The following is a 27,850-nucleotide window of genomic DNA, read 5'->3' as shown; positions in this document are numbered from 1 at the left end:
ATAAACTGCTGCAGTGGCACAGGTGGTTCTACAGGGGGCAACAATTTAGTTACAAGCGTACCATGCAGAAAATATGTACCAAAAAACTGCACTGGACTAGCAATACAAAGTAATACTCAGTATGGCTATATGTGTTAACAATAGATATAACAAAGCACAGTTAATACTGGATGTATATCACAGGGTGTTTGTACCACACAACTCTGAATGTATGCACTCTTTCTTAACTAACACTGTCCCAGTGACAGGTAGAATACTTAAGTGTCCTGTATGAAGCACAGCACTGGCAATCAGGCAGTTCTACAGAGGATTGTCCCCAGCAGTCCTAGAAACAGCTCAGCTCAATCTGAGATGGCCGCTGGTCAGGAGTGAGGGAGCTGGTCAGGAGTGAGGGAGAGATATGCAGCTCAAGGGCGGGAACATTTGCAGAAATGGTGCCCTAGGGCTGGGGGGAGGGGCCTCAGGTCCAGCCTGCTCCTCCTGCGGGAGTGTAAAAGCGGGGTTTATACAGAAAGAAGAAAAAAAACAGACCTATGCCCCTTACATGTCCCTGGTGGCTAGTGGAGCGGCTGCCCAGTCATCAGTGTCCACGCCAGCAGCGCGGCCCGCCTCCTACGGCCGCGCTGGATCGCGGTAAAGTGCGGGCACAGAAGCACCTTACCTCCCCCGTACCTGCGGCCCCACGAACCGGGAGGACGGCGGCATGTGTGTGTGACTGACCGTGAAGAAACCGGAGCCTCCACTGCAGTGACCCGGCAACCAGGGCACGGGAGTATACAGCGCCGCTGGGGGTGACGGAGCTGCAGCCAGAGAAGTCTGTGAGACTTTGCCTGCTGCTACCCTTGTAGTTCTGTATAAGAATTCTTCTTTTCCTTCAAAATAAAGCTATCAATAGGCTGGCACCAACTTACAAACTGAGCTCCTGTGCATGAGGGCGGGGTTATAGAGGAGGCGGCACTGTGCATCTTGGGAACAGTCAAAAGCTATGAGCCTGCTGGTGCCTCGAATCAAGATCCTACTCTACACCCTGATGTTGATCCTTGTAGAGCCTAACGTACCCAGCAGCAGAAAAAGCAATTAATGTAGAAGTAGACCAGTTCCCAATAGTTGTTGCTCTTTGGAAAACCAAAGCACAATCTATAATATTGCAAGGTATATATACTGCCTATACTGTAGCTCATAGAGACCCAATAGGAACTTTAAAGATATGTGCAACCATTGCCACCATTAGAGACTTCTGGTTGTTCTTGATCGTTTGCTGTTGTGAAGCTATTAAGACAAATAGTGATTGCACAGATTTAGCAATTTTATCAAAAGCCCTGTACTTCTTGCCAAGTGAGTAGCGGAGGAAAATATTTTTATCATCATCTTACTGTTGTTCACAGTTAACATGCAAAGTACTTTATTTTGAGATGACTCTCTATTGAAATTGCATGGCATTGATATTTTGTCTTTTGAGGTCCAGGATAGTGCGAACAGAGTCTCTGATTTTGTTGGCAAGGCATAGTCTGGAATAAAATACTTTGCCATTCTGATCTGCAAAAACTGGGGCAACTGCAGCTGCTTTAAGATTGTAGATCATTCCGTAAGGTATATTGATGCAATCATATCTTGTATCCATTCAAGATGTTCAAAACTTACTGGTCTTTGAGTGAATGTGACCATATGTGTGCATATTAGCCCCTAATGGTGTTAGAGCTGAATGAAGACAAAAGTCATTCTAATCTACTTATTATCAGGTTACTGGTGCGGTAGGAGCACTCTACAGAAGATGTATACATAAAATTGAATTGTTTTTTAACATTATCTGCTGCCACAGTTTGTTCCAACATTGGCTTGAATAAGTCATTGTATTCTACAGTATGGTCCTGCATAAGTTACATATAATACCTAAAGCTTTACACGTGCGCACAACCAGTAGAGTTTTAAAAATGACACTGCCTGATGGAACTGAATCCACTGACTAAATCAGGGATCACTGGAGAGAGTTGATTTTTTAAAACAGTGGATTTAAGCATTTAGGGGTTGATGCAGTGTTGAACTTCCACCTGTTTGCATAACATACCTTATGTGATTGCCGTAGATGTAAGTATGGCTGATGCACAGTTGTATGCACTTTGAGCACATCTACGCTTATTACCAAAGAGGCAGAACTAGGCTGTAACATGACACTCGCACACAGGTAAAGAGGGAACTTGAGGTTATGCAGAGACCGGTGTAACTATATTTTGACCTAGTATAGGACAAGCACAAGTGTGTATGGATGGAGACTACTGTAGTAGTAAATAAGGTGTACACTTAGTGCATATATCAACACATTTACTGCACACCCTTTTTTTTTTGCAACATACACCCCATTTACTTCAAAATCTGCATCAGACTAATAGAATGTGTATTGTAGATTAACAGTGGTGAGTAGGTTGGGTGCCACAGCTAATGAGGCAGGTCTCGACAGTTGTGATGTCAAAGACCTGTATAGATGTGAGTGAGTGAGTGAGTGAGAGAGTGAGAGAGTGAGAGAGTGAGAGAGTGAGGGAGTGAGGGAGTGAGGGAGTGAGGGAGTGAGAGAGTGAGAGAGTGAGAGAGTGAGAGAGTGAGAGAGTGAGAGAGTGAGAGAGTGAGAGAGTGAGGGAGTGAGGGAGTGAGGGAGTGAGGGAGTGAGGGAGTGAGGGAGTGTGAGTGAGTGAGAGTGTGTGTGTGTGTGTGTGTGTGTGTGTGTGTGTGTGTGTGTGTGTGTGTGTGTGTGTGTGTGTGTGTGTGTGTGTGTGTGTGTGAGTGTGTGTGAGTGTGTATAGCACCAACACAGAAGATAAAGTATACATTTATGGAATCATTCAGAAGTGTATTTAAAAAAAAAAAAAAAAGAAGAGAGAGAGAGAGATTTCTCAAAATAGCTACTATACCAAAAAGAGCATAATATTTTCTATGGCAGAGTAAACAATGACATACACAAAAGCAAAGTGAGGGTTATGGCACCAAAAATAATAAAACATTTTAATTCTTTACCTGGATTTTCCTTGCCATCTGATACTTATTTGTTTCCTCTTCTAATTTGATATTGTATAACTTTGCACGGAGGACTTTCATAGCAGTCTCTTTATTTCTGGTCTGAGATCTTTCCTGCTGACATTCAGAGACTACGCCTTTAATGCAAAGAGAAAACAAAAAAATACCCAAACACCAGGTCAATCATAGACATCTCCAAATACTGTTCTCTTATGCTCACTAAGCTATCACATAATGTTGTACCTAGTAAAATGTAGTAAATAGATTGTACCCCAATAATTATAAAACCAAGATCTATGCCAGAGAGCAAGATCAAACCTCTGAATAATTATTTGAGACAGTGTGGCCAGAAGAGGTTACGTTGTACAGGCGTCATGCCTACATAATGTTGTGATATGTCCGGGGATTCTGAAGGGCTGGGCAGTGCAAAGTTTCCTTTTCTTTATAAACATCTATGAAATGCAATGCAGACTAGTGGCAGGTGTACGCAGTACCAATTCATCACAGCTCCCAACAGTCCAGGCAGTTGGGACAAGAGACCTGGCTGTTCAAAAAAGTTCCATAGAATCAGGACTGTGTCACCAAAATCAGGGCAGGTGGGAGGTATGCCAAGATAGGAGACACTTGGGGAAAGCGATCCATTCACATAGTAATTCAAAAAACAAATATTTTGGTTGGAGTTGACCCAAACTACAACCAATTCAAAAACCATATCTTAGTTTGCTCGAGCTAACCAAAAGATTAATGTAACTGGGTCTCAATATCTGGAAGCTACATGTAGGGATCAATCATGTTATCGGATTCCAAAATATGGTATTGGTCAATTTGTAGTAACATTTGGTATGGAAAATATACGTTATGGTAAGAACTTACCGTTCCTATGTCCACAGGTTTCCACAGGATAATAATGGGAAATGATGGAGCGACAGCGGATTGGTACCAAACGATCACACTTTCTGGCCTCCCAGGATGCAACGGGCTCGTCCATATATATCCCCGCCCACTGGCTCAGGCAAGTCAGTTGGATTCCAAAGCATTTAGGCAGGAGCATTATGTAGAACCCTATTCAGGCGAGAAGAACACACATGCACACCCTTCCATACAAGAGGGAAGAGTTTAGGGAGTATAAAGATTCTCAAATCAGGTGCGTCAGAGTGGGATCCCTGTGGAAACCTGTGGACATAGGAGAAATATCGTCATCAACGGTAAGTTCTTACCATAACGTATATTTCTCCGGCTGGGTCCACAGGATAACAATGGGTTTTCCCAAAGCAATTTTTAGTGGTGGGGACGCTCCTGATTAGACAGGAGAACCTTACGCCCGAAATCAGCGTCATGAGAGGCAAAAGTATCCAAGGCATGATGTCTAATGAATGTGTTAATGGAAGACCATGTGGCTGCCTTACATATCTGTTCTACTGAAGCACCATGTTGTGCTGCCCATGAAGGACCTACCTTACGTGTAGAGTGAGCAGAGACATTAGCCGGAACAGGAAGATCGGCTTGATAATATGCTTCTGAAATCGTCATTCAAAGCCATCTTGCTAGCGTCTGTTTAGTAGCAGGCCATCCCCTTTTGTGAAATCCGTAGAGAATGAAGAGAGAATCTGTCTTTCTGATGGCACTGGTATGATGGTCACCACGGACGCAAGCCTCAGCGGTTGGGGAGCAGTGTTCCAGACTCATCACTTCCAAGGGCGCTGGAACAGTCAGGAGTCGAAATTACAGATCAACATTCTGGAGTGGAGGGCAATCCGGTATGCACTCCTTCAGATTCAAACCATGGTACAGGGTCATCCAGTTTGTGTCCAGTCAGACAATGCCACAGCGGTGGCTTACATAAACAAACAGGGAGTAACTCGAAGCTGGTCCGACATGAGAGAAGTCGCTCAGATTCTCACGTGGGCGGAACGTTGGGTTCCGGTAATATCCGCAATTCACATTCCAGGAGTCGAGAGCTGGAAAGCGGATTTTTTGAGCCGTCAAACGATTCATCCGGGTGAATGGGAACTTCACCAGGTAGTGTTTCTCTCTAGTGGTCCGCTGGGGAATGCCCGACGTAGACCTAATGGCGTCTCGTCTCAACAAAAAGCTTCCTCAGTACGGCTCGCGGACTCAGGATCCTCAAGCATTTCTAATCCCCGTGGCAGTTTCAACTGGGATACGTGTTTCCGCCAATTCCACGTCTACTTCGACACATTCGGCGAGAAGGTCTCGCAATAATTCTGGTGGCTCCAGATTGGCCACGCCAACAGTGGTACACTCTTCTGCGCAGCATGGTCGTCGGGGACCCCTTTAGTCTCCCCCTGCGACCAGATCTACTTCTTCAAGCACCTTGTCGCCACCCAGATTTAAGTCGGCTGGCTTTGACGGCTTGGTTCTTGAATCCAACATTTTAAGAGCTAAAGGTCTTTCTCGTTTTGTTGTACAGACGATGATTCAGGCTAGGAAATCGGTGACTTCTGGCATTTACCATAGGGTATGGCGTATTTACATTGCTTGGTGCGAAAAGCGGGGCTTGACTCCCCATTTGTTTAAACTTCCTTGCCTACTATCATTCCTTCAGGAGGGTCTCAATAAGGGTCTGAGGCTTTCTTCACTAAAGGGTCAGGTTTCGGCCTGGTCTGTTCTTTTACAAAAGAAACTAGCGATCATTCTAGAGGTTCAGACATTCCTTCACGGAGTACTTTGGATTCAACCACCTTTTGTTCCTCCGGTTCCTCCCTGGAATTTAAATTTAGTCCTTACGACCCTTCAAAAATCTCCATTTGAGCCTTTGGAATCTGTAGAACTACGTTATCTAACACTAAAAGTTGTTTTTCTTTTGGCTATTGCCTCAGCTAGACGAGTGTCTGAGTTGGCGGCTCTTTCTTGCAGGCCACCCTTGTTAGTTTTTCATGATAACCGGGTGGTTCTGAGGACTAAGCCTTCTTTCCTTCCGAAGGTTGTTTCCCATTTTACTGACAGTGCGTCCACAAGGATCGCTCCGGGGTCCTTTGTTCTTGACCCGTATGCCGAAACCTTGTTGTTCAGACGGGATGCCATGAGTTCTCTCTCTGGCAACCCCCTCTTGTCTACTAGAGTCTGAAAGACCTCTGGGTGTAGAGCCCATTCGCTTGCTTGAATGGTGTTTCGACTGAGAAAGTTTGCTTCCCAGTTTAGGACTACTGGAACGAACACTTAGGACAATGCTGGAAGATGGCGTCCTGCCCACCTTAGTATGTGTGACTTACCTCCTTCATAGCTTTTTGGCTGTGAGTTACTCCCTGATGGTTGAGGTATGCTACTGCCGTTGCATTGTCTGAACGAATATGGACTGGTTTTCCTTGCAGAATGTCCTTTGCCTGAATCAGTGCCATGTATATGGCCCGAAGTTCCAACAGTTTATTGGCAGGCGACTTTCTTCTATGGTCCATTGTCCCTGGAACCATCATTTTCCTGACCCTGCTCCCCAGCCCTGTAAACTGGTATCCGTCGTTAGGATCTCCCAATCCGATATCCAAAAGGGTCTTCCCTTGTTTAGATGGGATGTCTGTAGCCACCAGGCTAATGACCTTTTTACCTTTACTGGACGTTCCATCATTTGTTTCTTTATTGTCTGATGTATTCCATTCCATCTGGTCAGAATTAGATGCTGCAGAGGTCTTCAGTGGAATTGTGCATATTCTACCATGTCGAATGTTGACACCATCAACCCCATCACTCGCATTGCTGTGTGAATTGATATTGTGTGACTGTGTATTAATTCCTGAGTCATTAACTGCACCTTTGATATCTTTTCCTGAGGCAAAAATATTTTCTGCAGACTTGCATCCAATACAGCCCCCAAGTGAATAATCCGCTGTGACGGAATCAGACGACTTTGTCCAATTTATCAGCCATCCGTGTTTCTGTAGACAAGCTATTGTCTGTTGGAGATGGCTCAAGAGCAATTCCTGGGATTGTGCCAGGATTCAAAGATCGTTGAGGTATGGAAAAATCCTTATCCCCCGTTTGCGGAGATAAGCAGCCATAACCACCATGATCTTGGTAAATACTCTGGGGGCTGTGGCTAACCCAAAGGCCTGGAACTGAAAATGTTGCTGGAAGATGGCGAACCTGAGGTAACACTGATGAAACAATGCTACAGGCACATGCAGGTAAGCATCCTGTATATCCAGAGATACCATGTAATCCCCCTGGTTCCATGGCCAACACTATGGAGCGTAACGTCTCCATGTAGAAACTTGGGACCCACATGATTTGTTTAACATTTTGAGATTGAGAATTGCCCGGAATGATCCATTTGGCTTCTGAACCAAAAATAGGTTGGAGTAAAACCCCTGCCCCTGTTGTGCCGGAGGTACTGGAATAATTACCCCAGACTGAAGTAATTTCTGAACTGCTTCTTGCAATGCTCTGGCCTTCATCTCTATACGAGACGGGCTGGTGCAAAAAAACCTTTGAGGAGGCTGCTTATTGAAAGGGAAAACATAACCCAGAGATACCACTTCTTGCACCCAAGCATCTTCTGTTGTCGACTGATGCCATATGTGTGCAAACTGAAGAAGTCAGCCCCCTACCTTGGGGTCCCCCAGGTGGAGGCTCGCACCATGAGGCTGATGACTTCTGTTCTGGTTTGGAAGCTGGCGCTCTCGTGGTGGCCCATTGCTTCTTTGCTTTACCAGACTTATTGTACTGGGTCTGCTTAGAATAATTTTTGCCTTTTGTTTTACCTTGCCACCGAAATGGCCAAAACCCGGAACCCTTAGGACTAGGATATAACTGGCAGGAAAACTGACCTTCTTGGACACTGCTTCTGACTCCAGAATATCTGTAAATTCCTTACCAAAGAGAATATTCCCAACAAAAGGCAAAGCTTCCAGAGCCTTCTTGGATTCTGAATCAACTTTCCATGTACGCAGCCAAATGCTCTGCGAGCAGCTACCGTTAAGGCTGATGCTTTGGAAGCAAATTGTACCCATATCCATTGCTGCTTTTTCTAAAAATAGCGCAGCCTGTTTCATATGAGATTCCTGCTCCCTAGTAGGTGCTGAATACCCATTTCTCTGACGTCCTAGTGGATGCTGGGAACTCCTTAAGGACCATGGGGAATAGACGGGGTCCGCAGGAGACTGGGCACTCTAAAAGAAAGATTAGGTACTATCTGGTGTGCACTGGCTCCTCCCTCTATGCCCCTCCTCCAGACCTCAGTTAGAATCTGTGCCCGGCCAGAGCTGGGTGCTCCTAGTGGGCTCTCCTGAGCTTGCTAGAAAAGAAAGTATTTGTTAGGTTTTTTTATTTTCAGTGAGCTTCTGCTGGCAACAGACTCACTGCTACGTGGGACTGAGGGGAGAGAAGCAAACCTACCTGCTTGCAGCTAGCTTGTGCTTATTAGGCTACTGGACACCATTAGCTCCAGAGGGTTCGAACATAGGGCCTGACCTCAATCGTCCGTTCCCGGAGCCGCGCCGCCGTCCCCCTTGCAGAGCCAGAAGACAGAAGAGAAACGACGAAAATGGCGGCAGAAGACTCCTGTCTTCATTAAGGTAGTGCACAGCACCGCAGCTGTGCGCCATTGCTCCCAGCACACTTACACACTCCGGTCACTGTAGGGTGCAGGGCGCTGGGGGGGGGGGGGGGGGCGCCCTGGGCAGCAATTATAATACCTTTTGGCACTTAAAATACACATATACAGTCTGGCACTGTATATGTGTAAAAACCCCCGCCATTAAGTTACACAAAACGCGGGACAGAAGCCCGCCGCTGAGGGGGCGGGGCCTTCTTCCTCAGCACACCAGCGCCATTTTGCCTTCACAGCTCCGCTGGAAGCAGCTCCCCAGGCTCTCCCCTGCAGTATCCTGATACAAGAAAAGTAAAAAAGAGAGGGTGGGCACATAAATTTAGGCGCAAATAAGATAATTAAGCAGCTATTGGGTAAATCACTTATTATAGTGTAAATCCCTGTGTTATATAGCGCTGTGGTGTGTGCTGGCATACTCTCTCTCTGTCTCCCCAAAGGACTTTGTGGGGTCCTGTCCTCAGTCTGAGCATTCCCTGTGTGGGTGCGGTGTGTTGGTACGGCTGTGTCGACATGTTTGATGAGGAGGGTTACGTGGAGGCGGAGCAAGGGCAGATGTGTGGTGTCGCCCCCGTCGGGGCCGACACCTGATTGGATGGATATGTGGAAGGTCTTAACCGACAGTGTCAACTCCTTGCATAAAAGGTTCGATGACGCAGCAGCCTTGGGACAGCCAGGGTCTCAGCCCGCGCCTGCCCAGGCGACTCAGAAGCCGTCAGGGGCTCATAAACGCCCTCTGGCTCAGATGGTAGACACAGATGTCGACACGGAGTCTGACTCCAGTGTAGACGATGATGAGACAAATGTACAGTCTAAAAAGGCCATCCGATGCATGATTACTGCAATGAAAGATGTACTACACATTTCTGATGTTAACCCGGTTACTACCAATAAGGTTTATATGTTTGGGGAGAAAAAGCAGCCAGTGACTTTTCCCCCATCTGATGAATTAAATGAATTGTGTGAAGAAGCGTGGAGTTCCCCTGATAAGAAACTAGTGATTTCTAAGAGGTTACTAATGGCGTACCCTTTCCCGACAACGGACAGGTTACGTTGGGAAACATCCCCTAGGGTGGACAAGGCGCTCACACGCTTATCTAAAAGGGTGGCCCTACCGTCTCGGGATACGGCCGCCCTAAAGGAGCCTGCGGATAGAAAGCAGGAAGCTATCCTAAAGTCTGTGTATACACACTCTGGTACTCTACTGAGACCTGCTATTGCTTCAGCCTGGATGTGTAGTGCTGCAGCAGCATGGACTGATACCCTGTCAGACAACATTGATTCCCTCGACAGGGATAATATTTTGCTAACCCTAGAACATATAAAAGACGTCGTCTTATATATGCGGGATGCCCAGAGGGACATTTGCCTGCTGGCATCTAGAATTAATGCAATGTCCATTTCTGCCAGGAGAGTATTATGGACTCGGCAGTGGACAGGTGATGCTGATTCTAAAAAACACATGGAGGTTTTGCCTTATAAGGGTGAGGAATTATTTGGGGACGGTCTCTCGGACCTAGTATCCACAGCGACAGCTGGAAAGTCGACTTTTTTACCTCAGGTTTCCTCACAGCCTAAGAAAGCACCGTATTATCAAATGCAGTCCTTTCGGCCTCAGAAAGGCAAGCGGGTCAGAGGCGCATCCTTTCTGGCCAGAGGCAGGGGTAGAGGAAAGAAGCTGCACCAGGCAGCCAGTTCCCAGGAACAAAAATCCTGCCCTGCTTCCACTAAGTCCACCGCATGACGTTGGGGCTCCACAGGCGGAGCCAGGTGCGGTGGGGGCGCGTCTCCGAAACTTCAGCAACCAGTGGGTTCGCTCACAGGTGGATCTCTGGGCTGTACAAATTGTATCTCGGGGATACAAGCTGGAGTTCGAGGCGACTCCCCCTCGCCGTTACCTCAAATCAGCCTTGCCAGCTTCCCCCAGGGAAAGGGAGGTAGTTCTGGCGGCAATTCACAAGCTGTACCTCCAGCAGGTGATAATCAAGGTCCCCCTCCTTCAACAAGGAAGGGGTTACTATTCCACAATGTTTGTGGTACCGAAACCGGACGGTTCGGTCAGACCCATTCTGAATTTAAAATCCTTGAACACTTATATAAAGAAATTCAAGTTCAAAATGGAATCGCTCAGAGCGGTTATTGCAAGCCTGGAGGAGGGGGATTTTATGGTGTCTCTGGACATCAAGGATGCTTACTTGCATGTCCCCATTTACCCACCTCACCAGGAGTACCTCAGGTTTGTGGTACAGGACTGTCATTACCAGTTCCAGACGTTGCCGTTTGGCCTGTCCACGGCACCGAGGATATTTACCAAGGTAATGGCCGAAATGATGATACTCCTTCGGAAGAAGGGAGTTATAATTATCCCGTACTTGGACGATCTCCTCATAAAGGCAAGGTCCAGAGAGCAGTTGTTGGTCAGCGTAGCACTTTCTCAGGAAGTGTTGCCAACAGCACGGCTGGATTCTGAATATCCCAAAGTCGCAGCTGATTCCTACGACGCATCTGCTTTTCCTGGGCATGATTCTGGTCACAGAACAGAAGAAGGTGTTTCTCCCCGTGGAGAAGGCCCAGGAATTGTCATCTCTGGTCAGGGACCTCCTGAAACCAAAACAGGTGTCAGTGCATCACTGCACGCGAGTCCTGGGAAAGATGGTGGCTTCATACGAAGCAATTCCCTTCGGCAGGTTCCATGCAAGGATCTTTCAGTGGAATCTGTTGGACAAGTGATCGCATCTTCAGATGCATCGGCTGATCACCCTGTCCCCGAGGGCCAGGGTGTCTCTGCTGTGGTGGCTGCAGAGTGCTCATCTTCTCGAGGGTCGCAGGTTCGGCATACAGGACTGGGTCCTGGTGACCACGGATGCAAGCCTCCGAGGATGGGGGGCAGTCACTCAGGGAAGAAACTTCCAAGGGCAGTGGTCAAGTCTGGAGACTTCACTACACATAAATTTACTGGAACTAAGGGCCATTTACAACGCCCTGAGTCAAGCAGAGCCCCTGCTTCGAAACCAACCAGTGCTGATTCAGTCAGACAACATCACGGCGGTCGCCCATGTAAACCGCCAGGGCGGCACAAGAAGCAGGATGGCAATGGCAGAAGCCACAAGGATTCTTCGATGGGCGGAGAATCACATGCTAGCACCGTCAGCGGTGTTCATTCCGGGAGTGGACAACTGGGTAGCAGACACGACCTCCACCCGGGAGAGTGGGGACTTCATCAAGAAGTCTTCACACAGATTACAAATCGTTGGGAGATGCCACAGGTGGACATGATGGCGTTCCGCCTCAACAAAAAGCTAAAAAGATATTGCGCCAGGTCAAGGGACCCTCAGGCGATAGCTGTGGACGCACTTGTGACACAGTGGGTGTACCAGTCGGTTTATGTGTTTCCTCCTCTTCCTCTCATACCCAAGGTTCTGAGGATAGTAAGAAAGAGGATTAAGAACTATACTCATCGTTCCGGATTGGCCAAGAAGAACTTGGTACCCAGAACTGCAAGAAATGATCTCAGAGGACCCATGGCCTCTGCCTCTCAGACAGGACCTGTTGCAGCAGGGGCCCTGTCTGTTCCAAGACTTACCGCGGCTGCGTTTGACGGCATGGCGGTTGAACGCCGGATCCTAATGGAAAAGGGCATTCCGGATGAAGTGATTCCTACGCTGATAAAAGCTAGGAAGGATGTGACAGCAAAGCATTATCACCGTATATGGCGAAAATGTTGCTTGGTGTGAGGCCAGGAAGGCCCAAACAGAGGAATTCCAGCTGGGTCGTTTTCTGCACTTCCTACAGTCAGGGATGACTATGGGCCTAAAATTGGGGTCCATAAAGGTTTAGATTTCGGCCCTATTTATTTTCTTTCAAAAAGAACTGGCTTCACTGCCTGAGGTTCAGATGTTTGTTAAGGGAGTGCTGCATATTCAGCCCCCTTTTGTGAACCAGTGGCACCTTGGGATCTTAACGTTGTGTTGGATTTCCTGAAATCCCACTGGTTTGAGCCACTTAAGACCGTGGAGCTAAAGTATCTCACGTGGCAGGTGGTCATGCTGTTGGCTTTAGCTTCAGCAAGGCGTGTGTCAGAATTGGCGGCTTTGTCATGTAAAAGGCCCTATCTGATCTTCCATATGGACAGGGCAGAATTGAGGACTCGTCCCCAATTTCTCCCAAAGGTGGTATCAGCGTTTCATTTGAACCAACCTATTGTGGTGCCTGCGGCTACTCGGGACTTGGAGGACTCCAAGTTACTTGATGTAGTCAGGGCTTTGAAGATCTATGTAGCCAGGACGGCTGGAGTCAGGAAAACTGACTCGCTATTTATCCTGCATGCACCCAACAAGCTGGGTGCTCCTGCTTCAAAGCAAACTATTGCTCGCTGGATCTGTAGCACGATTCAGCTGGCACATTCTGCGGCTGGACTGCCGCACCCTAAATCAGTAAAAGCCCATTCCACAAGGAAGGTGGGCTCTTCTTGGGCGGCTGCCCGAGGGGTCTCGGCTTTACAGCTTGGGAGCTTTACAGATTTTGGCTGTGGCAGGCCTGCCACAGAATGTGCAAGCTGAATTGTACTACAAATCCAGCGAGCAATAGTCTGCTTAGAAGCAGGAGCACCCAGCTTGTTGGGTGCATACAGGATAAACAGCGAGTCAGATTTTCTGACTCCAGCCGTCCTGGAAACATATATTTTCAGGGCCCTGACAACGTCTAGCAACTTGGAGTTGCTGGTTCAGGTGAAACGCTGAAACGCTGACACCACCTTAGGGAGAAACTGGGGACGAGTCCTCAATTCTGCCCAATCCATATGGAAATTCAGATAAGGGCTTTTACATGATAAAGCCGCCAATTCTGACACTCGCCTGGCTGAAGCCAATAACATGACCACTTTCCACGTGAGATATTTTAGATCCACGGTTTTTAGTGGCTCAAACCAATGTGATTTTAAGAAACTCAACACCACGTTGAGATCCCAAGGTGCCACAGGAGGCACAAACGGGGGCTGAATATGCAGCACTCCTTTCACAAATGTCTGAACTTCAGGTACTGAAGCTAGTTCTTTTTGAAAGAAAATCGACAGAGCCGAGATCTGGACTTTAATGGAGCCTAGTTTTAGGCCCATATTCACTCCTGCTTGCAGGAAATGCAGAAATCGACCCAGCTGAAATTCCTCTGTTGGGGCCTTTTTTGCCTCGCACCATGCAACATATTTCCGCCACATGAGGTGATAATGCTTTGCCGTAACAACTTTCCTGGCTTTAATAAGCGTAGGAATGACTTCTTCCGGAATACCCTTTTCCTTCAGGATCCGGCGTTCAACCGCCATGCCGTCAAACGCAGCCGCGGTAAGTCTTGGAACAGACAGGGCCCCTGCTGTAGCAGGTCCTGTCTGAGCGGTAGAGGCCACGGGTCCTCTGAGAGCATCTCTTGAAGTTCCGGGTACCACGCTCGTCTTGGCCAATCCGGAACCACGAGAATTGTGTTTACTCCTCGCTTTCTTATTATTCTCAATACCTTTGGTATGAGAGGCAGAGGAGGGAACACATAAACCGACTGGTACACCCACGGTGTCACTAGAGCGTCCACAGCTATCGCCTGAGGGTCCCTTGACCTGGCGCAATATCTTTTTAACTTTTTGTTGAGGCGGGACGCCATCATGTCCACCTGTGGTTTTTCCCAACGGTTTACCAGAATCTGGAAAACTTCTGGATGAAGTCCCCACTCTCCCGGGTGGAGGTCGTGTCTGCTGAGGAAGTCTGCTTCCCAGTTGTCCACTCCCGGAATGAACACTGCTGACAGTGCTAGAACATGATTCTCCGCCCATCGGAGAATTCTTGTGGCTTCTGCCATCGCCATCCTGCTTCTTGTGCCTCCCTGTCGATTTACATGGGCGACTGCCGTGATGTTGTCTGACTGGATCAGCACCGGCTGGTGTAGGAGCAGGGATTTTGCTTGACTTAGGGCATTGTAAATGGCCCTTAGTTCCAGAATATTTATGTGAAGGGAAGTCTCTTCCCTGTGTGACTGCCCCCCAGCCTCGAAGGCTGGCATCCGTGGTCACCAGGACCCAGTCCTGTATGCCGAACCTGCGGCCCTCTAGAAGATGGGCACTCTGCAGCCACCACAGTAGAGACACCCTGGTTCTTGGAGACAGGGATATTAAGCGATGCATCTTAAGATGCGATCCGGACCATTGGTCCAACAGGTCCCACTGAAAGATTCTGGCATGGAACCTGCCGAAGGGAATTGCTTCGTAAGAAGCTACCATCTTTCCCAGGACCCGCGTGCAGTGATGCACCGATACCTGTTTTGGTTTCAGGAGGTCTCTGACTAGAGATGACAACTCCCTGGCTTTCTCCTCCGGGAGAAACACTTTTTTCTGGACTGTATCCAGAATCATACCCAGGAACAGTAGCCGTGTCGTCGGAACCAGCTGTGACTTTGGGATATTCAGAATCCAGCCGTGCTGGTGCAGCACTTCCTGAGATAGTGCTACTCCCACCAACAACTGTTCCTTGGACCTCGCCTTTATTAGGAGATCGTCCAAGTACGGGATAATTAAAACTCCCTTTTTTCGAAGGAGTATCATCATTTCCGCCATAACCTTGGTAAATACCCTCGGTGCCGTGGACAGTCCAAACGGCAGCGTCTGAAATTGGTAATGGCAATCCTGTACCACAAATCTGAGGTACTCCTGGTGAGGATGGTAAATGGGGACATGCAAGTAAGCATCCTTGATGTCCAGGGATACCATGTAATCCCCCTCGTCCAGGCTTGCAATAACCGCCATGAGCGATTCCATCTTGAACTTGAATTTTTTTATGTATGTGTTCAAGGATTTCAAATTTAAAATGGGTCTCACCGAACCGTCCGGTTTCGGCACCACAAATAGTGTGGAATAGTAACCCCGGCCTTGTTGAAGTAGGGGTACCTTGATTATCACCTGCTGGGAATACAGCTTGTGAATTGCCGCTAGCACCGCCTCCCTGTCTGAGGGAGCAATCGGCAAGGCAGATTTTAGGAACCGGTGGGGTGGAGACGCCTCGAATTCCAGTTTGTACCCCAGAGATACTATTTGAAGGATCCAGGGATCCACCTGTGAGCGAGCCCACTGATAGCTGAAATTCTTGAGGCGTCCCCCCACCGTACCTGGCTCCGCCTGTGGAGCCCCACCGTCATGCGGCGGACTTGGAAGAAGAAGCGGGGGAGGACTTTTGCTCCTGGGAACCTGCTGTTTGTTGCAGCCTTTTTCCCCTACCTCTGCCTCTGGACAGAAAAGACCCGCCTTTTCCACGCTTGTTTTTCTGGGTCCGAAAGGATTGAACCTGATAAAACGGCGCCTTCTTAGGCTGTGAGGGGACATGGGGTAAAAATGCTGACTTCCCAGACGTTGCTGTGGAAACTAGGTCCGAGAGACCATCCCCAAATAATTCCTCACCCTTATATGGCAAAACTTCCATGTGCCTTTTAGAATCTGCATCTCCTGTCCACTGGCGAGTCCATAAGCCTCTCCTAGCAGAAATGGACAATGCACTTACTTTAGATGCCAGCCGGCAGATTTCCCTCTGTGCATCTCTCATATATAAGACTGAGTCTTTGATATGGTCTATGGTTAGCAGGATCGTGTCTCTGTCTAATGTGTCAATATTTTCTGACAGTTTATCTGACCACGCAGCGGCAGCACTGCACATCCATGCTGACGCAATAGCTGGCCTAAGTATAATGCCTGAGTGTGTATATACAGACTTCAGGATAGCCTCCTGCTTTCTATCAGCAGGTTCCTTGAGGGCGGCCGTATCCGGAGACGGTAGTGCCACCTTTTTAGACAAACGTGTGAGCGCTTTATCCACCTTAGGAGGTGTTTCCCAACGTGACCTATCCTCTGGCGGGAAAGGGAACGCCATTAGTACCTTCTTAGGAATTACCAATTTTTTATCAGGGAAAGCCCACGCTTCTTCACACACTTCATTTAATTCATCTGATGGGGGAAAAACTACGGGTAGTTTTTTCTCCCCAAACATAATACCCTTTTTAGTGGTACCTGTATTTATATTAGAAATGTGTAACACCTCTTTCATTGCCTCAATCATGCAGTGAATGGCCTTAGTGGGCATCAGGTTAGACTCATCGTCGTCGACACTGGTGTCAGTATCAGTGTCGACATCTGGGTCTGCGGTCTGAGGTAGCGGGCGTTTTAGAGCCCCTGATGACCTGTGAGACGCCTGGACAGGCACGAGCTGAGAAGTCGGCTGTCCCACATTTGGCATGTTGTCAAATTTCTTATGTAAGGAGTCTATAACGTGCACTCATTTCTTTCCATAAGCTCAACCACTCAGGTGTCTGCCCCGCAGGGGGTGACATCCCTTCTAAAGGCATCTGCTCCGTCTCCACATCATTATCCTCATCAAACATGTCGACACAGCCGTACCGACACACCGCACACACACAGGGAATGCTCCAACAGGGGACAGGACCCACAAAAGCCCTTTGGGGGGACAGAGTGAGAGTATGCCAGCACACACCAGAGCGCTATATAATGCAGGGACTAACTGAGTTATGTCCCCTATAGCTGCTTTTTCTATATAAAAGTATACTGCGCCCAAATTTAGTGCCCCCCCTCTCTTTTTTACCCTTTTCTGTAGTGTAGACTGCAGGGGAGAGCCAGGGAGCTTCCTTCCAGCGGATCTGTGAAGGAGAAATGGCGCCAGTGTGCTGAGGGAGATAGCTCCGCCCCTTTTCCGCGGACTATTCTCCCGCTTTTTCCTATATTCTGGCAGGGGTATTTTCCACATATATAGCCTCTGGGGCTATATATTGTGGTATTTTTGCCAGCCAAGGTCTTTTTATTGCTTCTCAGGGCGCCCCCCCCCCCCAGCGCCCTGCACCCTCAGTGACCGGAGTGTGAAGTGTGTGTGAGGAGCAATGGCGCACAGCTGCAGTGCTGTGCGCTACCTTGGTGAAGACTGATGTCTTCTGCCGCCGATTTTCCGGACCTCTTCTTGCTTCTGGCTCTGTAAGGGGGACGGCGGCGCGGCTCCGGGACCGAACACCAAGGCTGGGCCTGCGGTCGATCCCTCTGGAGCTAATGGTGTCCAGTAGCCTAAGAAGCCCAAGCTGGCTGCAAGCAGGCAGGTTCGCTTCTTCTCCCCTTAGTCCCTCGCTGCAGTGAGCCTGTTGCCAGCAGGTCTCACTGAAAATAAAAAACCTAATTTCTATACTTTCTTTCTAAAGGCTCAGGAGAGCCCCTAGTGTGCATCCAACCTCGGCCGGGCACAAAATCTAACTGAGGCTTGGAGGAGGGTCATAGTGGGAGGAGCCAGTGCACACCAGGTAGTCATAAATCTTTCTAGAGTGCCCAGCCTCCTTCGGAGCCCGCTATTCCCCATGGTCCTTACGGAGTTCCCAGCATCCACTAGGACGTCAGAGAAATAAGAATTTACTCACCGGTAATTCTATTTCTCGTAGTCCGTAGTGGATGCTGGGCGCCCGTCCCAAGTGCGGACTTTCTGCAATACATGTATATAGTTATTGCTTAACTAAAGGGTTATTGTTATGAGCCATCCATTGAATGAGGCTCAGTTGTTGTTCATACTGTTAACTGGGTATGGTTATCACAAGTTGTACGGTGTGATTGGTGTGGCTGGTATGAGTCTTACCCTGGATTCCAAATCCTTTCCTTGTTGTGTCAGCTCTTCCGGGCAGTTTCCCTAACTGAGGTCTGGAGGAGGGGCATAGAGGGAGGAGCCAGTGCACACCAGATAGTACCTAATCTTTCTTTTAGAGTGCCCAGTCTCCTGCGGAGCCCGTCTATTCCCCAAGGTCCTTACGGAGTTCCCAGCATCCACTACGGACTACGAGAAATAGAATTACCGGTGAGTAAATTCTTATTTTTCCAGTTAGTCAGCCCATTCAGCTACCGCCTTTGCCATCCAGGCTGAAGCCACAGCTGGCCTTATGACTGCCCCCGACAGAGAAAATATAGTTTTCAAAAACCCATCCACTCTTCTGTCTGTGACATCATTTAATGATATTGACGGTAAAGGCAATATAGATTTTCGCACTAATCGAATGACGTGTGTATCTACCTTAGGAGGCACTTCTCTTTTTAAACAGTCCCCAGTTGGAAAAGGGTAATAGGAATCCCATTTTTTGGGAAATTTATATTTCCTATTGGATGTAGCCCAAGCTTCCTCCATAATTTCCGTTAATTCTTCTGACCCTGGAAACTCAACCCTAACTGTTTTAAGAAGTTTAAACACAGGTGCTTTAGTTTTTATTATTGGCTCTGCTGAATTCTCTAGAGACAGAATAGCCTTCATTGCTCCAATTAACTCAGCTATATACTCTGAGCTGAAACCTTCTACCTGTTCTTCATATGGTGAAGTAGAGTATATGGAGTTATCCTCATCTGATGTATCATCCTGTGTAGCCTGTGAATTTGAGGATATATTTACCCTTGGTTTATCAGCTTGTTGGTTTGTAGATGCTGTAGGGGCTATACCATAAGATGGAAGCTGCATGTATGGGTTAATAGTATGCCCTGTTCCTGAGGTTGAAGCTGTAGGGACCAACCTGTCAGCTATACTGGATAAGGTTTGTGCAATCATAGCCCAAGGTGGATCTATTTGTCGTTGAACAGGGATCTGCCTTGCAATCTGCTGAAACGCAAAACAATTTGCAAATGATGTGCCAGATGCTGAGCTGATAACCCCACCTTACAGGATAAACATGTTATAAGTGTTGGTGTTACTGTTAATGTAACCTCGTCACCTTTGCCGCTCTTAGACATGATATATAATCAGCTTTACACAGTATACTACACAATCTGTGACTGTAATCACTTTACATGTATTAAAGTGATATCAATCTGACCCCAACCCAAGCACCAGCATGGAGGCTCAGAAAAGACACTTACAAACATATATAACGTCAGCAATCACACTAGCAGTCAGTCACATATTACAGTTACATATTAGTCATATGAGTATATTATCAACTACGAAAACATTTCAAGTATGTAGGAGTACATTTACTGAATTCTGTTCTATACAGTTATTTAACGTATTCAGACGCATTTATGAATAAAACCACAGTAATGTACACAGACTCATATGCAATTAGGCACTAAATTTAACTATTCATACTAACAAAAGTAGATAGAAATTTAGTGCTGTATATCCCTTACTCCGTAGAGTGGGATACAGGGAGACGGTATCCGGACTCCAGTCGACAACAAAAAGGTTGACACACCTTAGGTCGATGTGGACAAAATGTCGACATAGGCAAAAGGTCGACAGGAACAAGGTCGACATGGAAAAAGGTCGACATGAGTTTTTCACAATTTTTTTCTTTTTTTGAACCTTTTCATACTTAACGATCCACGTGGACTACGATTGGAACGGTAATCTGTGCCAAGCGAAGCGGTAGCGGAGCGAAGGCACCTTGCCCGAAGCATGGCGAGCGAAGCGAGCCATGCGACGGGACGCGGTGCACTAATTGGGGTTCCCGGTTACTCTACGAAGAAAATGACACCAAAAAAACTCATGTCTACCTTGTTCCTGTCGACCTTTTGTCCATGTCGACCTAAGGTGTGTCGACCTTTTTGTTGTCGACCCTGAGTCCCAGACCCCAGGGAGACTCACCCCACTTCCAGGATCGATCAATACGTTCGTGAACGCTGAGTGGAACCAGACGCTACTAGTGTACACTGCCGCTCCGGTACTTTTTAGTGGACACAGACGCTCAGTGCATTTAGACGCACCCGTCTGCGACCCAATCTCTAGTGGTAAACTTAGTGTATAAAGACGCAGCAGCCTATGCTGCGACCGAGACCCCTCATGGCAGCGTCTGAGACGGAAGTTCATGGCAGGAGATGCACGGAAACTGGTCATGAACTGGGGGGAGGGGTGACCAGGAGAGCGTCTACTCCCCACCGCTGACATCAACCCTAGGGATCGCAGCCTCAAACTAATCCTGGTGCCTTTTGATCCCTAAGGCCTAGCGCTGGAGCACCCGTGGTGGCGGCGCGCCAGCTACTGTTTGGTAGTCTCCTCCCAAACCAGTGCGGCTGTGTCCGTATTCCCCTTCTAAGCGGAACAAATGCCTTACCTTCTCCCCGTACTCCGGCCACAGCCTGGTAACGTTTGCTTGGACTTGCTAGTATATCCGACACAGACGCCCATCGAGACAGCACTTGTACCGTGGGTAAGTGTTGTTGCGACCCGGCGGAGAGTTGTTGGCGTGACTCTTTCCAATATGCGTGTAAGACGCTGTTCGTAAAGATCACTCAAAACAATGCAGTAAGATTATAAAAATAAAATAAAAAAAGCTTAGGGCTGCCAAACACAGCAGCCCTGTGACCATGGTCCGACTCCTGCCGTACCAAACAAAAAACTGATTTGACTGAGCCAGTGGGCGGGGATATATGGATGAGCCCGTTGCATCCTGGGAGGCCAGAAAGCTTGTGATCGTTTGGTACCAATCCGCTGTCGCTCCATCATATCCCATTGTTATCCTGTGGATAACATGTGGACCAGCCGAAGAAATTAAATTTTTTAAACTGTATGCCAAAATACCATTTTGTACTTAACTCCGGGTAATTGAACTAAGTTAGGGGACATTTGGATTGTAAAAGAAATGTATGTGTACTCTACCCAGCGTGAGGGCCTGTGTGAATGATATTGTCGTCCTGCCAATACACAGAGATGTCAAATGCTTTTGAAGGAAGGCGATAGAAATTGCTCAATCTCTTTCCTAACTAAGTGGGTGATTCAAAGCTGATCAAAGATGTCAGCGATGGAATGGTGCGAAAAATTTGTTTGCACGGGCGGTCGCAAGGTAATTGACAGGAGGAATTCGTTTGTGGGTGGTAACTGGTTACTGGGAGTGCTCGGAAAAACGCAGGCGTGCCCAAGCGTTTTCAGGGAGGGTATGTGACGTCAGCTCCAGCCTTGATCAGCCTGATTCTATCGCACAGAGAGTAAGTCCTGGGCTGCGCAAAGACTGCACACACAGAATTTTAGCAGCTCGGCATACACATAGCATCGCACACTTGCATGGCGAAAATACACTCCGCCTGTAGGCGGCGACTATCTGAATGCAGGACAGCAAAAAACGCAGCCCAGCGATCAGATCTGAATGAACTCCTCTGTTGCTTAGGTACTTATGAGAGCACCCTGGCTTGGTCTTAAGCTGAAGGTGGAAGTGAACCAATGCAGTTGAATTGGTTCAGGTGTTTGTGGAATACATGTCATGCATCTTTGTACACAAGGAAAGCAGTTAAATCCCTATCTTACTTGTGAAAATTTTGATTTTTGTAGGTACAATCTGAATGGTGCCATAAACAGATTAGGAGCATGATGCTATCACCAGCCTCTAATGAAGAAAGGGGAAGACAACAACAAATACACTTTCAGACATATAACACTGTGTTGCGGGACTTCCCCAAGCAGAGAGTTGTCATTTAGGAGAAGGAATACTACACAGGACACTAATTCCTGAAATAAACTGTATTTATCAATTTAATATTAACTGACAATATGAAAGGCAGCGATCTCCAATACAGCTTCTACCACCAAAGTATCACTGTGAGACTACGTCCATTTTACCCTTTGCTCCAAAATCACCGGTCAGTTTGTCATCATTTATATTTTGAATGCAGTTCAAAAATGTCCTCTCAATTTCACGATGAACTGAATTACATGTGTCCTGGAGTGTGTGACTGTTTATATTACTGTGTCTAGTGTACCTATAAATGTGCTTCCCCATATAAAAAGCGTGCATGGCATACGCAAATGTCCTCCTATTGATGGTACAGACCAAGGCCTGGTTTTCAGTACCTGCATAACGCAATACACCATCACTTAGCAGGAAAAGAACAGAGGAACGAAACAGGGAACACCCACCTAAATACAACTTCTGCGGCTCTTGGATAACATTAAAACAAAATAAAGATTTTTTTTTGGGATACTATTATGGGCAAATTCATGTGCCTAGTGTATCAGTCAGTAACACATCGATTTCCCCAGCTCCGTCCCCTCAAAAATGCAGCACTATGCAACAGCTGGGCAAAAATTGTATACACTTACTTGTTAAAACTGGTGTATGTGTGCAATATATTTTGAACAAGTTACTTATGGTATTTCGGACACCTGTAATTCCCCTAAAACGTCAGTAACCGTTCACAAAAAATACAAAACATTTCTAAACCAGCTTGAATATTACACGTTACATACCTGTTGGTATATGAACAATCCGTACTGCGCTGTCTGTCGTATTTACATGCTGTCCGCCAGCACCACTTGCTCTTTTGGTTTCTATGCGTAAATCTTTAGGATTAATTATTAAATTTATCTGCAAGTACACAAAAAAAAAAAAATATATATTTTCAATGATCATGCAGGCTTTATAAAGCAGCAAAATATATTTTTTCTGGTAATACAGGGGAATTATTAGGGAGAAGACCTACACCAGATATGTGCATGGCAAAGATTAGAAAAGATTTTATACTTTGTGATATTGGCATAGCAATACCTGAAAGCAATTTAATCAGCTAAAACATTTTTCTAGCCGATTTTAATGACTTAACAGCTCTAAATGGTAAAAAAAAGAAAAGTGACTTGTGCAGTATACTTTAGGGATAAAATGGAGCAATGGTTCTCAAATTCGGTCCTTAGGAAACCAAACAGTTCACGTTCTCCAGGTCACCTAGAGGTGCACAGGTGTATTAAATACTCGCTGAAACATTTTCTAGTTCCTACATAAAACATTCTAAGATTGCAATCCATGATTTGTGCTGTAGTCAACAAATAGAGGCATGGCATAGTGTAATATTACATTTCTTTGGTTCAAAGATACGGTTAGTTTAAGAAATGTCCATGTAACATTGTAATTCTTATCCTTTTTTGTGTCTTTCATGTGAATACGTTTTCACTGTAGGCATTACTGTATGTTAAATTCTGGAAATTGCTAGTGTCATGAGATTTGTACGTAGATATTTTCCACAGGCTGGAACATTGAAATATATGACATTTAAGAGAATTGGTTCATATTTCGTCCAGCATCCCGCACGTTGGGCAAACTCTGACTCCATTAGATCCCACCCCTGGAATCAACATTAAGTTTGTTTGGCTCCAAGGCGTTTCATCTCATGGAGGCCAAACAGAACTAAACATTTGAAAGTTTCGGTCAATAAAAACCTGTCCGCTTACTAAGCAGGAATAGCCTTGTAAATAGATCAGTCCTACAATGAATCACCAATTAGGTATCCGGTCACTAGGTCAACCACACTTAAGTCGACATGGTCTCTAGGTCGACATGACAAAGTCAACATGAGTTTTTAAAAAAAAAAAAAATTAATGCTTTACGATCCACATGGACAACAATTGGGAACGGTAACCTGTGACGAGCGCAGCGGAGCGAGGAACCTTGCCTCATGAACCATGACGAGCAAAGCGAGCCATACAGGGGGGGAAGGGGGGGGGGGGGGGGGGGGGGACACATGGTGCACTAATTGGTGTTCCCGGTCACTCTACGGAGAAAACCAAACATAAAAAAAAAACAAAAAACAAACTCATGTCGACCTTGTACATGTCGACCTACTTACTGTCGATCAAAAGGGGTCAACCTAAGTGTGGTCGACCCTGTGATCCACACCCCACCGATAATCGTACTCATTGGTGCAAGGTTTTTATCCCCGTCTCATCTCTGTCCCTATTCTCTCTCTTCTATGTCTCCAATTTCCCCCATGGGGTTTGCTCGTCAGCATCGGCTCCTCATCCACACTGGCAGGGTCTCCGGGTCATGGTGTGTGTGAGGGGCTGGTTGCAGGTGCGGAAAGATGGAGTCGTCCTGTCCCAACATCACTAGGGGTAGAAGACAGAAAATAGGATTTTAATACCTACCGGTAAATAGTTTTCTCTTAATCCGTAGAGGATGCTGGGGACACTTCATAGACCATGGGGGTATAGACGGCATCCGCAGGAGACATGGACACACTCTAAGACTTTTCTGGGTGTGAACTGGCTCCTCCCTCTATACCCCTCCTCCAGACCTCAGTTATAGAAACTGTGCCCAGGGAGACGGACATTTCGAGGAAAAGGATTTTTATTATTTTTAAACTAAGAGTGAGATACACACCAGCTCACACCACAAACACGCCGTAGAACATGACATTTGTAAGTGAACCCAGTCAATAGCATGAACAAAAAACCAGCAACAGGCTGATTATAACCAAACACAACCATTGTGTAACACAACCAAAACCTACAACCACTACTGCAGAAAGAGTCCGCACAGGGACGGGCGCCCAGCATACTCTACGGACTAAGAGAAAAGGATTTACCGGTAGGTATTAAAATCCTATTTTCTCCTACGTCCTAGAGGATGCTGGGGACACTTCATAGACCATGGGGATCATACCAAAGCTTCAGTTCGGGCGGGAGAGTCCGGATGACTCTGCAGCACCGATTGACCAAACAAGAGGTCCTCCTTAGCCAGGGTATCAAACTTGTAGAACTTTGCGAAAGTGTTTGCACCCGACCACGTAGCTGCTCGACAAAGTTGTAACGCCGAGACCCCACGGGCAGCCGCCCAAGATGAGCACACCTTCCTAGTAGAATGGGCCTTAACCAATTTCGGCAACGGCAACCCAGCCGTAGAATGAGCCTGTTGAATCGTGTTACAGATCAAACGCCCAATAGTCTGCTTGGAAGCAGGCGTCCTAATCTTATTGGGAGCAAAGAGGACAAACAGAGCCTCCGTTTTCCTAATCTGAGCCGTTCTGGCTACATAGATTTTCAAAGCCCTGACCACATCCAGAGACTTTGAGTCCACGAGGGTGCCAGTAGCCACTGGCACTACAATAGGTTGGTTCATGTGAAACGCTGAAACCACCTTTGGTAAAAACAGCTGCTGAGTCCGCAACTCCGCTCTATCTTCATGGAAGATCAAATAGGGGCTCTTGTGAGACAAGGCCGCCAACTCAGATACTCGCCTTGCGGACGCCAATGCCAACAACATGACCACTTTCCACGTGAGGAATTTCAATTCAACCTTCCGTAAAGGTTCAAACCAAGAAGATTGCAGGAACCTCAACACCACGTTGAGATCCCACGGAGCCACAAATGGAGGCTGGATATGCAGCACACCCTTTACGAAAGTCTGAACCTACGGGAGGGAAGCCAATTCCTTTTGAAAGAATATTGATAGCTCCGAAATTTGTACCTTAATGGAGCCCAGCTTAAGGCCCGCATCCACACCAGCTTGTAGAAAATTAAGAAAACGCCCCAGCTGATATTCCTCCGTAGGAGCCTTCTTGGATTCACACCAAGACACATAGTTTCTCCAAATACGGTGGTAATGCTTCGCCGTTACTTCTTTTCTAGCCTGAAGCAGAGTGGGGATAACTTCACTGGGAATCCCCTTCTGGGCTAGAATACGGCGTTCAACCGCCATGCCGTCAAACGCAGCCGGGGCAAGTCCTGGAACACGCATGGACCTTGCTGTAACGGGTCCTCTTGTAGAGGAAGAGGCCACGGATCTCCTATGAGCAACTCCTGAAGATCCGGATACCAGGCACTCTTTGGCCAGTCTGGGACAATGAGTATCGCCGGAACTCTTGTTCTTCTTATGATCCTTAGCACCTTCGGGATGAGTGGAAGCGGCGGGAACACGTAGACCGACGGGAACACCCACGGTGTCACCAAGGCGTCCACCGCTGTTGCTTGAGGGTCCCTTGACCTGGAACAAAACCTCCGAAGTTTCTTGTTGAGTCGAGACGCCATCATGTCTACAGGAGGAATTCCCCAGTGACTTGTCACATCTGCGAAAATCTCTTGATGAAGACCCCATTCCCCATGGATGGAGATCGTGTCTGCTGAGGAAGTCTGCTTCCCAGTTGTCCACTCCAGGAATGAAAACTGCCGCCAGAGCGCTTACATGTCTTTCCGCCCAGCGGAGAACTTTTGTGGCTTCTGCCATTGCCGCTCTGCTCTTTGTTCCGCCCTGGCGATTTATGTACGCAACTGCTGTTATGTTGTCTGACTGAATCAAGACGGGCAGATCTTGAAGAAGGTTTTCCGTTTGTCGAAGGCCGTTGTAAATGGCCCTTAATTCTAGAATGTTTATGTGCAGACAAGCCTGCTGACTTGACCATTTTCCCTGGAAATTTCCCCCGTGTGACTGCTCCCCATCCCCGGAGACTTGCATCCGTGGTTACCAGGACCCAATCCTGGATCCCGAACCTGCGTCCCTCTAGAAGGTGAGGACTGTGCAGCCACCACAGGAGAGAGATTCTGGTCCTGGCAGACAGGACCATTTTCTAGTGCATGAGCAGGTGAGACCCGGACCACTTGTCCAGCAGGTCCCACTGAAACACCCTGGCATGAAACCTGCCAAATGGAATGGCCTCGTAGGCCGCCAGGATCTTTCCCAGCAACAGAGTGCACTGATGAAATCGACACCCTCGCCGGTTTCACAATCCCTTTTACCATGTTCTGGATATCCAGAGTTTTCTCCACCGGGAGAAAAACTCTCTGTAACTCCGTGTCCAGAATCATGCCCAGGAACGACAGCCGCGTTGTCGGAACCAACTGTGATTTTGGCAAATTTAGGAGCCAACCATGTTGCTGTAGAATCTTCAGTGAGAGCGCGACATGTTCTAGTAATTTCTCCCTTGATCTCGCCTTTATCAGGAGATCGTCCAAGTACGGGATAATTGTGACTCCTTGCTTGCGCAGGAGGACCATCATATCCGCCATCACCTTTGTGAAGATCCTTGGAGCTGTGGAAAGCCCAAACGGCAACGTCTGAAATTGGTAATGACAATCCTGAACCACAAACCTCAGGTACGCCTGATGTGGAGGGTAAATGGGGACGTGTAAGTACGCGTCCTTTATGTCTACCGATACCATAAAGTCTCCCCCCTCCAGAATGGAGATCACTGCCCGAAGAGATTCCATTTTGAATTTGAATCTCTTCAGATAGAAATTGAGAGACTAAGTTCAGAATCGGTCTGACCGAGCCATCCGGCTTCGGTACCACGAATAGGCTCGAATAAAAGCCTTTTCCTTGTTGTGACGGTGGTACTGTGACAATGACCTGATGTAGGCACAGCTTTTGTATGGCCGCGCATACCACCTCCCTTTCCGGGAGAGAAGCTGGCAAGGCTGACTTGAAAAAACGTTGAGGGGGCACATCTTGAAACTCCAGCCTGTAACCTTGGGTTACAATGTCTAAAACCCAAGGATCCAGGTCCGAGCGAACCCAGACCTGACTGAAGAGTTTGAGACGTGC

At 47.3% G+C, this 27,850-nt stretch overlaps 1 protein-coding gene across 1 annotated transcript in view; it reads right to left on the bottom strand.

Moving 5' to 3' along the window:
• MTRF1L (mitochondrial translation release factor 1 like) overlaps positions 1-27,850 on the bottom strand; it is a 165,629-nt gene that overhangs the window by 95,458 nt on the left and 42,321 nt on the right. The window contains exons 5-6 of the mRNA XM_063917849.1: positions 22,792-22,909; positions 3,007-3,143 (exon numbers count right to left, since the gene is read on the bottom strand). Of these exons, the coding sequence (XP_063773919.1) occupies positions 3,007-3,143; positions 22,792-22,909 (255 nt within the window). The remainder of the gene's footprint in view (positions 1-3,006; positions 3,144-22,791; positions 22,910-27,850) is intronic.

Source organism: Pseudophryne corroboree, chromosome 4 (assembly GCF_028390025.1).
Source record: "Pseudophryne corroboree isolate aPseCor3 chromosome 4, aPseCor3.hap2, whole genome shotgun sequence".
Lineage (NCBI taxonomy): Eukaryota > Metazoa > Chordata > Amphibia > Anura > Myobatrachidae > Pseudophryne > Pseudophryne corroboree.
The sequence above is the reverse complement of the archived record's forward strand: the minus strand, read 5'-3'. Positions and strand labels throughout refer to the sequence as shown.